Source organism: Dendropsophus ebraccatus, chromosome 2 (assembly GCF_027789765.1).
Source record: "Dendropsophus ebraccatus isolate aDenEbr1 chromosome 2, aDenEbr1.pat, whole genome shotgun sequence".
Classification (NCBI taxonomy): Eukaryota; Metazoa; Chordata; class Amphibia; order Anura; family Hylidae; genus Dendropsophus; species Dendropsophus ebraccatus.
The window spans coordinates 61,625,238-61,640,017 of record NC_091455.1 but is presented as its reverse complement, the minus strand read 5'-3'; the positions used below and the strand labels follow the sequence as shown (position 1 = coordinate 61,640,017).

The 14,780-nt window shown below is 43.1% G+C and overlaps 1 protein-coding gene across 8 annotated transcripts in view; it reads right to left on the bottom strand.

Annotated features, from left to right (window-relative positions):
* Positions 1–14,780, bottom strand: part of CCDC178 (coiled-coil domain containing 178) — a 272,005-nt gene that overhangs the window by 211,937 nt on the left and 45,288 nt on the right. For all 8 annotated transcript variants that reach the window (XM_069957651.1, XM_069957652.1, XM_069957653.1 and 5 more), the window contains 3 exons: positions 14,753–14,780; positions 4,584–4,796; positions 36–256 (listed from right to left, as the gene is read on the bottom strand). The exon at positions 14,753–14,780 is cut by the window's right edge and continues 52 nt beyond it. In XM_069957651.1, coding sequence (XP_069813752.1) covers positions 36–256; positions 4,584–4,796; positions 14,753–14,780 — 462 coding nt within the window. The remainder of the gene's footprint in view (positions 1–35; positions 257–4,583; positions 4,797–14,752) is intronic.

Genomic DNA, 14,780 nt, shown 5'->3' with positions numbered 1-14,780 from the left:
CTCTGACTATAATACTGCAAATTCTCAGAACTTACTTCAGCCTGTGCTTGTTTTATCCTGCTCATAGCATCGCCTTCCAGATAAAGTTTATCATCCAGCAGAGGGCGATGTTTCTCAATAAAGTTGATTTTCTCTTCAAGTCTTGCTTTCACTGTTTCAGTCTTTGCCATCAGATCCAGTGCTCTTTCCAGTTCTTGCTTTTTACATGCGATATGCCATTGTAGTTCAGAAAGATCCTGTGCACTGCTTTCATACTCTGTTCACAGGCAAGTAAAATAGTTGTTACTGTATACACTGCACTGAAAACTACGTCTTGTTATTTCTTTAAGAATAAAAACAATATAAACACCTTAGATCTCATAATAGCAAACCTTATAAATGTCATTCATGAGATACTTAAAATATGTAATTTATAGTAGGCTGTAGGTACCCTGCCTCTGCCGCTGAATGGCTGATTTGGTCTGCCACATCTCATCTCAAGACCAGAAAGCATCTGGACTTTAGCACCCCTTCAACCCTACTCTCCTCCCTTTGCCTTGACCCTCCCCCCCCAAAGCCGCAATTTCCATTGTGTGAGCTGTCAGTGTTGTGTGGCCCCTATTCAATGAATAGCGGCCGCACAAAACTGACAGTTTTTCCTGCGGCCGCTAGGGATCCCGACTCTAGTGTATACTATGGGGGAGATTTATCAAAGGGTGTAAAATTTAGACTGTTGCGAACTGACCACAGCAACCAATTACAGCTCAGCTTCCAGCTCTGGTAAAAGGAAAGAAGAATTGTGATTGGCTGCTGTGGCCAGTTTGCACCAGTCTAAATTTTACTGGTGCAAATCTCCCTCTATGTGTATACGCCGTGATTCCCTCTGACTGCAGTGCAACATAACTTTTCTATTAATGAAGGTCGTTGTTGCAAATTGGCAACAACGGTCGGGATTAATAGAAAAGTTACATTGTGTGAACGTAGCCTAAAACAAAAGACCATAATAATGCTAGAACGAGTATTTCACTAAAACCATTGCAATGATCATATTTTATTTATTATCAAGCATTACTCATACTCATTAACTGTCCTGTAATAAAATAAAGCGTGTTTGTTTCACGTCACTAAACCAAAGCTAAAGATAGCAAACAACAATATCCAGGCACAAGCTAATAATTAAATAACAACCGCCGACAATATGCAAATTATAAAACTGGTTAAAAAGGCATTTAAGTCAATGTAATCAATTTATCAAGATGTTCTAATTTGCTCAAGCAATATTTCTTACGTTATTCCTCTATATTTGTATACATACATCATAGCAAAACGGTACTTGCAAATCACCATTAATAAGTGTCCTTTAGTAAATGAGCTCAATGGAGCAGATACATGGAGACGTAACCTGATTCCTAATGAGCATCCCAATGGAATCATGAAAAAGACCATAACAAAGCTTAGAGGACTAAACCACAAAAGCTAGATATATTTTATTTGTTTAAAGGTCATTGCCATCCACAACAAAATCTTACTTAATCTGATGTTTCGGATGTAGATTCATAATTGGATGCAGGAAAACTGAGCAAAAGATAAACATTTTGCTTAATTTTTCCTTTAAAAGAAATGCGTCATCTGAAAATGACCTATAAACTTTTATGTTAGGGTACAAACCCACTTGACGTATTTGCTGCGTGAATCAGTCTTAAAAATAAGCAGGCAAAACGCAGGTTGGCTTTATACAATTGTTCTGCGTTAAAATACGCAATTGCGTATTTTTGAAGCGTAAAGCTTGTTGTTAGCAAAGCATCAGTTGTTAACAACCTGTGCGAAAAACGCATGTAGCTTCACGCTTCAAAAATACGCAATTGCGTATTTTAACGCAGAACAATTGTATAAAGCCAACCTGCGTTTTGCCTGCTTATTCTTAAGACTGATTCACGCAGCAAATACGTCAAGTGGGTTTGTACCCTTAGACATATTTTTTAAGAATTTTTTGGTGTTTTTCTTAACTTTCCATGTTACTATCTATATTTAAAAATAATCCAGAAATTCCCCTCGACGAAGATCCCTGTGGTGGGCCTTTCTCTTTACTCGAACTAAGAATTTGTACCCATGGACTGAAAGTGCCTACATTCATTTCTATGTGACTTATCTTTTGTAGTTCACTTTGTTGGTGTACACCTGTATTTAAGCATATGCTTTTATACATTTGGTATGTCTTGTTGAAACATTCTAATAAAAAAAGAGTTAAAATAAAAATAATCCAGAAATTTTGCAGTTTTCATTCCAGGGAGAACAACCTTTAATAATATTGATCAAACCTTCTACAATATCCAAACAGAGGGGGGAGAGGGGCTTCGCTCGATCCTGTCACTGGACGCAACTAAGGCCTTTGACAGGGTCGAGTGGACCTTCCTCTTCCCTGCTCTTGAAAAATTTGGATTGGGAGAATATTTTATTAAATGGATAAAGTTTTTGTATAACCAACCCACTGCTAGAATCAATATAAATGGGGTATTAACGGATGCTTTCCCGCTAAAAAGGGGAACCAGGCAGGGATGCCCCCTCTCGCTGTTTTTGTTTGCGCTCTTCATAGAGCCATTAGCATGGACTGCCAGAGGTGTTAAAGAGTTTAATGGATTTGGGATAGACGGGGAAAAGGAGAAACTGTTATTCTATGCGGATGATATTATTTTGTTTGTGAGAGAGAAGTCCACTCTGTTATTGTTGGAGGAGGGACAGGTTTCACTAGGAGATAGTCTGGAAGTCAAGGGCAGTAAAGACAGCATGGAATACTTGGGGATATGTATCTCTGGAGACCCCGCGGATTATGCCAGGCTCAATCTGGGCCCTGCCATAGACAGGGTAAGGAAAAAGGTTGGGGTTTGAAGTACTCTTCCCCTGTCTATGGCAGATAGAATCGCACTTGTAAAAATTGTTATCCTACCTCAGATGTTGTATTTTTTTACAGCGTCCCCTGTACGGATAAAATATAAGTACTTTAAAGATCTGGAGAGGATACTCAATCAATTTATATGGGACAGGAAGAGGGTAAGATTAAAGCAACATTTCCTTTGTCTTCCGAAAGATAGTGGGGGGGTTGCCCTCCCAAATTTTATTTCTTGGCGGCTCAACTAGCGAAAGTAAAAAGTCTTCACGAAACTGACATTGGATTACATTTGGTTAATTACTGTGGTGGGAAGGGGAATAATCTACTAGTTAATCTGGATGGTGGGCGGTTTAGTTTGGGTGCTTGGCCCTCACATAAACTATTTAATAAAATTTGGGCAAAATTACGAAAGATCCTAGGGATTAAGGGTAGTTTAGAGATCACTCCTGTTTGGCATAATTCCAATTTAAAGGAGATATATAAGATACAAGATTATGGGTGTTGGGAGAGAGTAGTGCTGCGTTTAGACGAAACTATAATTGGCCCGATCGTACGATTAACGATGTCGGAGTAACGATTTTTTTTCCATAACGGCCAGCGTTTAGACGGCACGATATATCGTACGGAAATTCGTTTTGCGATCGCTTAAGCCTATCTCACACATTGGTTAAATCGGCGAACGACTGTTTACACGGAACGATCTGCGAATTTTTTGCGAACGACGATTTTAGAACATGTTGTAAGATCAAAATGAACGATTTCTCGTTCGTCGTTTGAGCGTTCGAAGCGCTTACACGTACGATTATCGTTCGAATTCGCACGATAATCGTTCTGTGTAAACGCAGCATTAGACTAAAGGCCACTTTACACGAAGGGTATAGATTCAGGTATTTGCAAATACAGGACGCAGTCCTTAAAACAGTAGAGAAGGAAAGATTTTTTTGTTATTTTTGCTTTCTATCTGTATAGCACCTTGCAAAGTCATCTATGGTAACGTACTGTAAATCCTCCCCCAACACAGCACCAGCCTGTTTAATCCAATGCACTTTCGCTAGCACAATGTCATTGCGTTGTAGTAAGTAATAGGTACTGTGCTGCATTATGATTGGCCAAACAACTAAGGGAGGAAATGACTGTGTTAAGGGGGTGAAATCAGTAGCAGATTATAAGAGGTCCATTTCGGGCAGTAGCCTGGGGCCCTGAGCTCCTGGGGCCCATGGCCACCCAAAAAGACTTATACTTTCAGTGGCTTATTGTCTCCTGGCTTCAGTTCTGCCATGATTTGCAAAAAAAACACAGCTTTTTTTTATCACATTTTTGCACAAATCAGGGCATCATGACATTAGCTATCCTGTACTATGAACACCACGCTAGTGCTACCATAGTTACAATGGGGTGGGAGGGGCAGGCTTAGTGAACAGCCCGGAGCCTATGGTAAAGTTAATCCGCCCCTGGGTGAAATAGCTCTATAATGGCTGTGAGAGCACAAAATCACTCTGTCATCTCTTAATGTTAATGTTACAAAACCATGCAGGTTTTTCTTTAAATATTTTGAAAAGACAGGTACACTTTGTGGTCACCTCTGTTTTCTTATAAAATGTTATATATATGCATGCTTATGGCACAAAAGATGTAAAAGATATTATAGTCAACAAAGTAATGTTAATGTTAGAATAAGCTTAAAGAACCATCTACAGGAAATTAGATGTCACTGTACCTTTCTGAACAGCTTCAGGAAAGTTAAATAGTTTCCATTGGGAGAGAACATCAATCTGAGTGATCAGACGTCCTCTCCTTTCTTTCTCTAGCTTCAAAGCTTCTTCTGCTTCCTGACGGTCTGCTTCCAACCTCCAGATCAGCTGGACAACTTCTGAGATGACAGCTTTGGTATCAAGCTTCACAGATGAATCTTCACCTTGCTCAGGGAAATCTGACGAAAGCAGACATTATAAGGACATTTTTATCAAGTGTTTCTATATCATACCTACAGGCAGTTAACCTATTTCAATAAAAAAAATACAGCAATGTGAAAGGTGTTCTCACTCTTCTGGATGTCTTGTATTATTGCACATTTATTAGATTTCATGAATCCTCATATTTAAAGAAAGCTTATCTCCAGCTTTTTACACTTTTCCCTATAGTGCTGGGGATGCATAGAAAATAATAAAGATCCTATTCTTACCTGTGACATTTTTGGGTCCCCCTGAACACTCCCGCCACTATTTCCGAGACAGACTCGTCACGGCAGTGATAGCCCGCTCAGCCAATCACTGACAGCGTTGCTGTCCTGCTTCAGTCAGCGATTGGCTGAGCAGGCTGTTACTGCCATGTCAAGCCCACCTTGAAAGCATCAGTGGGGGACCCGAAGATACCACAGGAGGACTCTGGGGGAGTGTGCTTAGGATGTTCTGTCCCTATTGGTGACCCCCAACTTGGTCCCTCAATTTAACTACAGAAGGTGTAAGGGAGGAAGCAGACACAGGTTAGGACAGAAACAGACAAATACACAGAACACAATTAAGCATATCCAGACTGGCCAAAGCTCAAAACCTACATATCAGTGCAGTACAAAATCCAATCGTGTACTCATACAAGCAAAAGTCAAACTAAGATAGCATGCCAGATTCAAAATCAGATGGCAGGAAAGTGGAGTACACAGAGGAAACGCTAGCAAGGTAAATGAGACCAATCACAGTCACCATATTACAAATCCAGACAGTTTAAAAAGAATGCCATTCCCAATGCACTGCTGAGTGTCACTGTGCCCCTAGAGCTGGCCATCGTAGGAGCATCAGACTCCAGAGGGCACGTCCACAGTGCTGGAGCATGGTGAGTTACGTTCCTGATATCTACTATGCCTTAAGTCAGAAACCATCCATAGGAGCGCTATTAATACTGGGAGTCCAAGAGAACATAACTAAGTTTACTACTGTATTTATTGATCATTTTTAATCACACCACTTGTGTTGTAAATGTATATCAATCCATAAATGTTGGGGTCCAAGAGATAGGACTCTCACCTATCAAATGTTTACAGCTTATTATGTAGATGGCAGCTATTAGAATGATACCCAAATTAGGCTCTAGTCAGACTTAGAAATTCTCCTCATTTATATATCAAATAAATAGCTCTGACATGCTTGACATACACAATGGTGTGTCGTAAATTGATTCCCATTGTACAATAAAAATAACTAGACTCAAATGTTAATAAGCTGAAAATTATATAGCATACAAAACTTATCAAATATGATGAACCCACTATACCTAATAGATGCAATAAATTCAAGGTACAGATTTGATACAGAGCTAGAAAAACAAGCAATGAGTTATGCCCGCACCTGTTCAGACTTCATTGCGGTACTCTGTGATAGAAAGTTGCCTTCTCCACATTATATCTCCCTCCCCTGACAGCCTTTGTTCTATGTGGTCTGAATGTCAGTGGGAAGGTCCAATCACGCTCTGGACCGAGACTCTGGCATCTCAAATAGTTCACTTGTGCTCTTGGACATTGCTTGTGACAGTCTCTTGTAGCTAGAGCTGGCATTTTGTATTGGATTGCTTGGTATTTTTACCTATTTGCCTGTCCTTCTCATCTCCTTTTTTTGCCAGCTGCTTTTGTACTTTTCTTCTATCTCTGGTTTGACCTGCTTGACTGTTCTGAGTTTTACTTACCCATCGTAGGGACTGTTGCCTATTTGTCGTCAGCCGCCTACGGTCGGGCTAGCAAGTAGATCAGGGGGACCTAGCACTACGGCTCACACTGTCTGTCTCTGTATGCCATTCAGGTCCCGGGTTCCCTTACACATGGTGGGGAAATGTGTAGATATATATATATATATATATATATATATATATATATATATATATACACTCACTCTGTATGTATATATTGTATTTATGTAACAATATAAACAAGTAACAGCTACAGTTTCCAAAACAATATTTATAGCATGGACTGGTCTTGTGTAAAGTGTTTCAATATTATTAAAGCTTAAAAAACTATTGTAACTAAAGATGCAAAACACTGTGTACTGCAGAAAAGAAGAATACTAATAAAGCAAACCAAACAGTGCAGACATCTTGACAAAATCTTTTAAGTGTTAATTGTGCTGAGCCTTCAGTAGCTGAAGCATTAGTGCCATTTCTTCAAGTGCATACTTGAAGATAAAACTTCAGTGTCGGCAATCTCTCTACAATTTTCATTTTGTCTTCACATTTCTCCACAGAGAGATTTCACAAAGCTCTACTGAAAGCCTTAAATTCATAAAGCCTCTGTCTTCTCGCATGACGTTTTTTTTTATTTTCTATTTTGACTATTGTGTTCTGTATACTAAAATACATTCTAATGATTTCTTTTTACAGGACTGAATAAGGAAGCAAAAAATACACAATTATTTCACATTATAGCATCTAGCTTAAAGGGGTATTCCAATATCAGAGACTTTCATTAAAAAAAAACGTACTAACACTGTGTTATTACTAAGCGTGCTTCACCACTGACAGCAAATAGAAAATAGAAGAACTACAAAATGTGTAGTGTATTATCTTCAGCTCCCCATCTCACATTTCACTATCAAAAGAAGCTTGGCTGGATCTTGTCTCTGAACTCTAGAAACACCCCCTTCCTTCCCCTGGGGTGGGTTCACCATCCCTGACCAGTCCTTCCAGCCTGCATCTCCATCTCCCAAAGAAAACAGGGACTAAATGCAACAGGTGCAACTTTAGTGAGCAATAGTCTGCAGTGGAATTAGAGGTTCTGGGCAGGGAACTGGCAGGGAAGTGTCAGTGTCAGATGTGGGAGGGGAGTAGGCAGGGTGGGAGGCCTGTGATGAACAGCTAGGGGAAGTAGTGCATTCTGGGATTTGTAGGATCTACTCAACCAGGAAGTAAAACCACAAGGCCCTTATAACAAATAGATTTTTGGTGGTTTCAGAATTGGAGCAGACAGGTAAGCAACGCTATATGCTTCTGCAGCATGTATATTTTTTAAGCTCATGTTGGAGTACCCCTTTAAAACAACACAAAGCAATCCTGCCCAAAGGGTGGCTCTCAGGCTCTCTTATTGTCGGTAGTATCCTAGGTGTTGGTAGTTGCTTAGTATGAGTAACAATGACATTAGGTATAGCCAGGGGTGATTCTAGCCTCTCTGCTGCCCGAGGCGAACTATAGGATGACGCCCCCCCCCCCGTCAATCCGCCCACATTATAATCCACTACTGCCCCCCCCCCACTGCTGTCCCCAATAAACATAATGTTTGGTCCCTTGCTGCACAAAGGATGTCAGGAGAGGAGGGGGCTGATCTTATAGGCGAGGTCACAGCAGCACAGAGGAGGTCAGGAGAGGAGGGTGCTAATCCTATAGGAGAGGTCCCAGCAGCACAGAGGATGTCAGGAGAGGAGGGTGCTAATCCTATAGGAGAAGTCCCAGCAGCACAGAGGATCTCAGGAGAGGAGGGTGCTGATCTTTTAGGAGATGGTCCCCCTCTTCCCCCCCTTATAGATGGTCCCCTCTCCCTTATAGATGGTCACCCTCTCCCCCCTTATAGATGGTCCCCCTCTCCCCCCTCCCTTATAGATGGTCCCCCGCTCCCCCTCCCTTATAGATGGTCCCCCTCTCCCCCCTCCCTTATAGATGGTCCCCCTCTCCCCCCCTCCCTTATAGATGGCCCCCTCTCCCCCCTCCCTTATAGATGGTCCCCCTCTCCCCCCTCCCTTATAGATGGTCCCCCTCTTTCCCCTCCCTTATAGATGGTCCCCCTCTTTCCCCTCCCTTATAGAAGGTCCCCCTCTCCCCCCTCCCTTATAGATGGTCCCCCTCTCCCCCTCCCTTATAGATGGTCCCCCTCTCCCCCCTCCCTTATAGATGGTCCCCCTCTTTCCCCTCCCTTATTGATGGTCCCCCTCTTTCCCCTCCCTTATAGATGGTCCCCCTCTTTCCCCTCCTTTATAGATGGTCCCCCTCTTTCCCCCCTCCCTTATAGATGGTCCCCCTCTCCCCCCCTTATAGATGGTCCCCCTCTTTCCCCCCCTATAGATGGTCCCCCTCTTCCCTCTCCCCCCCCTTATAGATGGTCCCCCTCTTCCCCCCCTTATAGATGGTCCCCTCTCCCTTATAGATGGTCCCCCTCTCCCCCTCCCTTATAGATGGCCCCCCCCTTATAGATGGTCCCCCTCTTTCCCCCCTCCCTTATAGATGGTCCCCCTCTCCCCCCCCTTATAGATGGTCCCCCTCTTTCCCCCCCTATAGATGGTCCCCCTCTTTCCCCCCCTATAGATGGTCCCCCTCTTCCCTCTCCCCCCCTTATAGATGGTCCCCCTCTTCCCCCCCTTATAGATGGTCCCCTCTCCCTTATAGATGGTCCCCCTCTCCCCCCTTATAGATGGTCCCCCCCTTATAGATGGTCCCCCTCTTTCCCCCCCCCTTATAGATGGTCCCCCTCTCCCCCCCCTTATAAATGGTCCCCTTCTCCCCCCTTATAGATGGTCCCCCTCTTCCCCCCCTTCTAGATGGTCCCCCTCTTCCCTCTCCCCCCTCCCTTATAGATGGTCCCCCTCTTCCCTCTCCCCTATAGATGGTCGCCCCCCTCCCTTCTCCCCCCTCCCTTATAGATGGTCCCCCCCCCCCCCTTGCACAGCAGATAAAACAAAAACAAAAAACAGCACATAACTCACCTACCCTCTGTTCCCCCGTCGAGCCTCTCTGGTCTGGTCCCCGGCTGATGCGCGGCTGCTGGCGGTGTCCCGTCCTGTCCCCGGCAGCGCGCGCATCAGAGAGCTCCCCGTGCGCCTGTGGCTGTGGCTTCCGGCGCACGGGGAGCTCTCTGATGCGCCCGCTGCCGGGGACAGGATGGGACACCCCCAGCAGCCGCGCATCACCCGGGGGGCTGCATTCCCATGTTCCGTGATCCTGACGGATCACGGACGGGGAATGCAGGTACCGGAGACCCCCGTGCCCGGACAGCAACTGTAATTAGATGCTGGGAGCAGGGGAGACTGTATTCATAAGCGCCGCGCTGTAGTATCAGCACCGCGCGGCTGATTCATTACAGCGCGGCTGCTTCATTACAGCGCGGCGCTTATGAATACAGTCTCCCCTGCTCCCAGCATCTAATTACAGATGCTGTCCGGACGCGGGGGGACTCCGGTACATGGTACAATCAGTGGCGGATTATAATGTGGGCAGCCGCCCGAACCACCCATATTATAATCTGCCACTGAATGCCGCCCCCATGATGACAGCTGGTGGCGCCGCCTGAGGCAGACGACTCAGGTCGCCTCATCATTGCGGCGCCACTGGGTATAGCCCAGCAAAAGGAAAACTGATGTCACTTACATAAAAAGTAGAAAAGTGAGTAGAAAAGGAGCACAGGGATCAAGACTATTACAAGCCCCCTCCTAACAAAAAAGGGTGTCATAATTCTGTAACATAACTAACATTATGTACCTTACCAGTTTGCATTAGATTGGCTTTGGGCCAAATGTGGAAGTGTATTCAAAGGATTATGGATTCTTTACACTTAAAGGAGTACTCCGGTGATCAAGGAAAAAAAAACTAATTTATTCATACATCTGCAGGGTGTGTCATTACATTGTCTTGTTGTGTTATTTTTCTTTTTAAACTCCCCTTTGCAGCCCCCATGTACCTACAGTGATTCAATCAAAAACCGATAAGAAGGAAATCTAGACATTCCCACATTGGTCTATTGATATGTCAATTCTTTGAGCGGAGAGCAGAGGCGCGCAAGCCCTAACATAGAGATGTTGTTTTACATTGAGGCGGGCAAGATTCCGTGGCAGAGAGTTCCACGCGGAATTCTGCCACATTTACTCAGTGTGAACATACCCTTAACCAGATACCTTCAAGGACACATGTGCAGTCAATATTGTTTTGCATCAAAAGGGCTTTACAGACATGGACATTGCTGCTTGTACAATAGTAAACGTAGGAGACAGCACTTCTTGTGAAAAAACATGATTTAGAAAAAAAAATCATGTTTTTTCAAGTGCTGTCTCCTACGTTTACTATTGGATTAAAGCCGAACGGAAGGGTCCTGTGCGGTGAGACGTGCACTCCATCTAAACATTCTTGATTTTTTTCCCACCTTTTCCAGTGCTGTCCCAGTTTGATTTTTTTATAAGATTGCTGCTTGTACGACTGCCAGTAAATTAACCAGTTATCAGGTCATCAAAAACTTCATGGAGAGAGGACTTAATGTGCCTGATAATGTCCAGCAAGTGCCAGGACCATCTCTTCTAAAGGATTCAGCAATAGGATCAGGTTAGCCCCACAGCACAGCTTGCTCAGGAATAGCAGCAGCCAGATGTCCGTGTGTCTGCGGGCATAGTGAGGCGAAGGCTTTCAGAGGCTGGCCTGGTGTCAAGAAGGGCTACAAAGCCACTTCTCTTCAAGAAAAACACCAAGGACAGACTGACATTATGCAGGAAGTACAGAGATTGGGTTGCTGACATTTGCAGTAGTTATTTTCTCTTAGATTGTTTGGGACATCTGAAAGAATGAGTGTTACCATGAGTCCTTTGTAATGTCAACAGTAAAGCATCCTGAGACCATTCATGTGTGATGTTGTTTTTCATCCAAGGAATTGGACTCACTTACAGAACACTGTCATGAATAAACAATGGAACCTAAACATCCTTCAAAAGCAACATCTTCCAGTGAACCATGAGCAGTTTGATGAGGAACAATGCTTTTCCAGCATAAGGCACCTTGTCACAAGGCAAAAATTATTTAAGTGGCTGAATGAACGCAGGGTGAAAATTTTGGGTCTATGGCCAGGAACCTCCCCAGAACATGTGGTCAATTCTCAAAGTGGACAAAAAAATGCAAAAATGTTGATACACCCCAAGCAATGCTGAGGCAAGAACAGGAATGGCCATAAGTCAGGATTTGGCCCACCAGCTGATATTCAGCATGTCAGGGCCTATTCCAGAAGTCTTGAAAAAGAGGATACAGCACTGTAATACTGATTCTTGGCATAAACTTGATATATTTGTCAATAAACATTTAAAATCTTATAAAATGCTTATGTGTACTAAAGTTTCCACCGGATCATGACTAACAAACAAGGCAGCACACTTTGTGAAAACCAAAATTAGTGTCAGTCTCAAAACTTTTACAGTAGCCATGACTCTAAAAATATGATTGGGTGAATTTTGAAAAACTTATCATAAGTGTGATTCCAGTCCATGGGATCTTACAGTGTTTTATATTACAGAACCCTTTTAGAAAAATAGTGAACATTAATCTCCAGAAATCCAGGAGTTAATAATATATAAAACCTGTCATTCATTTTGATCATTTTCATCCCTGCTCTGCATATAGTGTATGATATCTTACTCACTGTTATTATTCATCCCTTTCAGGATAAAAGCTCTTTTGTGCATGTTCCATTCCAATTAAATTGTTGGGTTATGTTCAGTTGTTTTTACTATTCATTATTTGATATATATACTGCCTGCCTTGATTTGAGAGTAATGAACAATATGTTGCTGCGATATAAATAACAATAAGAATTACCATATAAGATACAATAAAAATAGTTTTCACATATTTATTTTCTAAAATACACAAAGGCTTCAAAAATACACAGATTACTTTATTGATATTTATTTGCACAGTCTAAAAATCTACCTATACGATTACTATTTGTTGTGAACAACTGGAAAAAAAAGTTAACCAGTACCCTCTAGTGGTCATGCCTGGACTCACATAAGTAAATGTTACCAACTTTTACCTCTTATCCAGAGAATAAGTTTGGTACAAGTAGGCTCGACTCGTTATACGACCACTGAACAACACAGCTGTGATCTCCTGCCACTTACTCTCCTCTCTGTCGCCGGCCTCAGGGCTAATCATCCTCTCTCTGTCCTGCAGGGGCGGATTAACTTTACCATAGGCCCCGGGCTGTTCACCAAGGCTGGGCCCGTCTACCCCACTGTAACTATATCTTTAGTATTGCTCCTTCATAGTGCAGACTGTACAGGACCTGTGGCGATATTATAGTCACATGATAAGGTCCTTCAGTATGTTCTTTTATGTTATTCAATTGTCTCCTGGCTACAGTTTTGCCCTGATTTGTGCAAAAAAGCAGCAATGTTTTGCAAATCATGGCAGCACTATAGCTAGGAGACAATACATCACTGAAAGTATAAGTCTGTTTGGGTGGCCATGGGCCCCGGGCTACTGCCCGAAACGGACCTATTATGATCCGCTACTGCTGTCCTGTACTGCTGGACCGCTTCAATCTCACGAGCAGTTCCCTTGTGTCTAAATCCTCATCATCCTCTTTCTGCCCTGTGCTGCCAGACTGCCCAAGTGATATCTGAACCAATCACTTTAGTTTGCAGCTATGTGGTCATCATGACTGACTAATGTTGATGACCGCAAAGAAATTAGTTTTTTGGCAAGGCCGCTGAACTATTAAAAGCATAATAAATCTAGTGGGATGAGAAGCTAAAACCCTATAGTGTAAGGATTGTAAAAGCCTGACAATCTTAGTAAATCTCAGCCAATATTGAGGAATAAATTATGGAATCAACATGAAAAATGCCAGTTATTATTAGTTAGTTTTTTCCTTCTTGGGCTTTAATAGCACCAGAATTCTTCAGTGCATCATCTTTCCCAACACTGAATAATATTCTACATCAAGTTGATTCCAACATTCCAAAAGGACCGTATTACATGGAACAATTATCAAGTGAGTTGTTGTTATATAGTTAAAATTTAAACCATAATTGTTAGGTGTAAATGCAGCAACGATCAAAGAACCAATGAGAAATCGCTCATCGTACATTTGGTGCTGACACCAAATTCATTGTTAATCGGTTAGTGTATTTCCACATTTGGTCACTAATCGTTCAGTGTAATTCCACATTGTTCCTCCATTTGCTGGGATCAGATGGAACCAACTACCCCCAGTCTTTCCCAGTCTGCCCCAGCTATCCCCAGTCTTTCCCAGTCTGCCTAAGTTTCCCCTAGTCTGCTCCAGTCACCCTTAATCTGCCCCAGTCACCCTCAGTCTGCCCCAGTCACCCTCAGTCTGCTCCAGTCACCCTCAGTCTGCTCCAGTCACCCTCAGTCTGCTCCAGTCACCTCCTGTCACCGTCAGTCTGCTCTAGTCACCGTCAGTCTGCTCCAGTCACCCTCAGTCTGCTCCAGTCACCTCCTGTCACCGTCAGTCTGCTCCAGTCACCACCAGTCACCCTCTGTCTGCTCCAGTCACCCCCAGTCTGCTCCATTTACTCCCAGTCTCCCCCAGGAGAACTAGAGGTCTCAGCATGTTCATATATGATATATATATATATATATCACAGCAGGACCTGTATACACAAAACAACTAGAAGGACCAGCACATACAGAACACTATTATTTTTTAGAGACTATTGTTCTGCCCTCCATCAGGTGTCTGATCATATGACCTTTGACATCATCAAAGGTCCTTCATCTTTTATAGCTGCAGCAGCTACTCAGGCTGTAGGGAAGATTTATGCAGGGAGACATGTGCCCGGGGACTCCAGTGTGTACTGGTGCCCCCTAACTGTCACATGCGGCCTCTAGGGGCCCAGTGCCCTCTGTTACTACACTTTTTCTTTTTTTTTTTACTGACAGAAAAAAGAGTAGTAACAGACGGGACTGGGCCCCTAGAAGCGCTGTGAGCCCCGACACTTGCCCTAGTTAGCCAGGTGCTGACGCCGGCCCTGCCTGCACCATATGCATTGGGTATTTCAATCTGAATAGGCACCTAATTATTATTGCCATATCATTATCCATTAATTCACTCCATAAAGAAAGGGTGAATGATATAATAGATAAATAATTTAGAATAATTAGATATAAAATAAGAAGATAGACTATAAAGCATTATACCTTTGTCAGCGAAACCAATTCCCTTGAC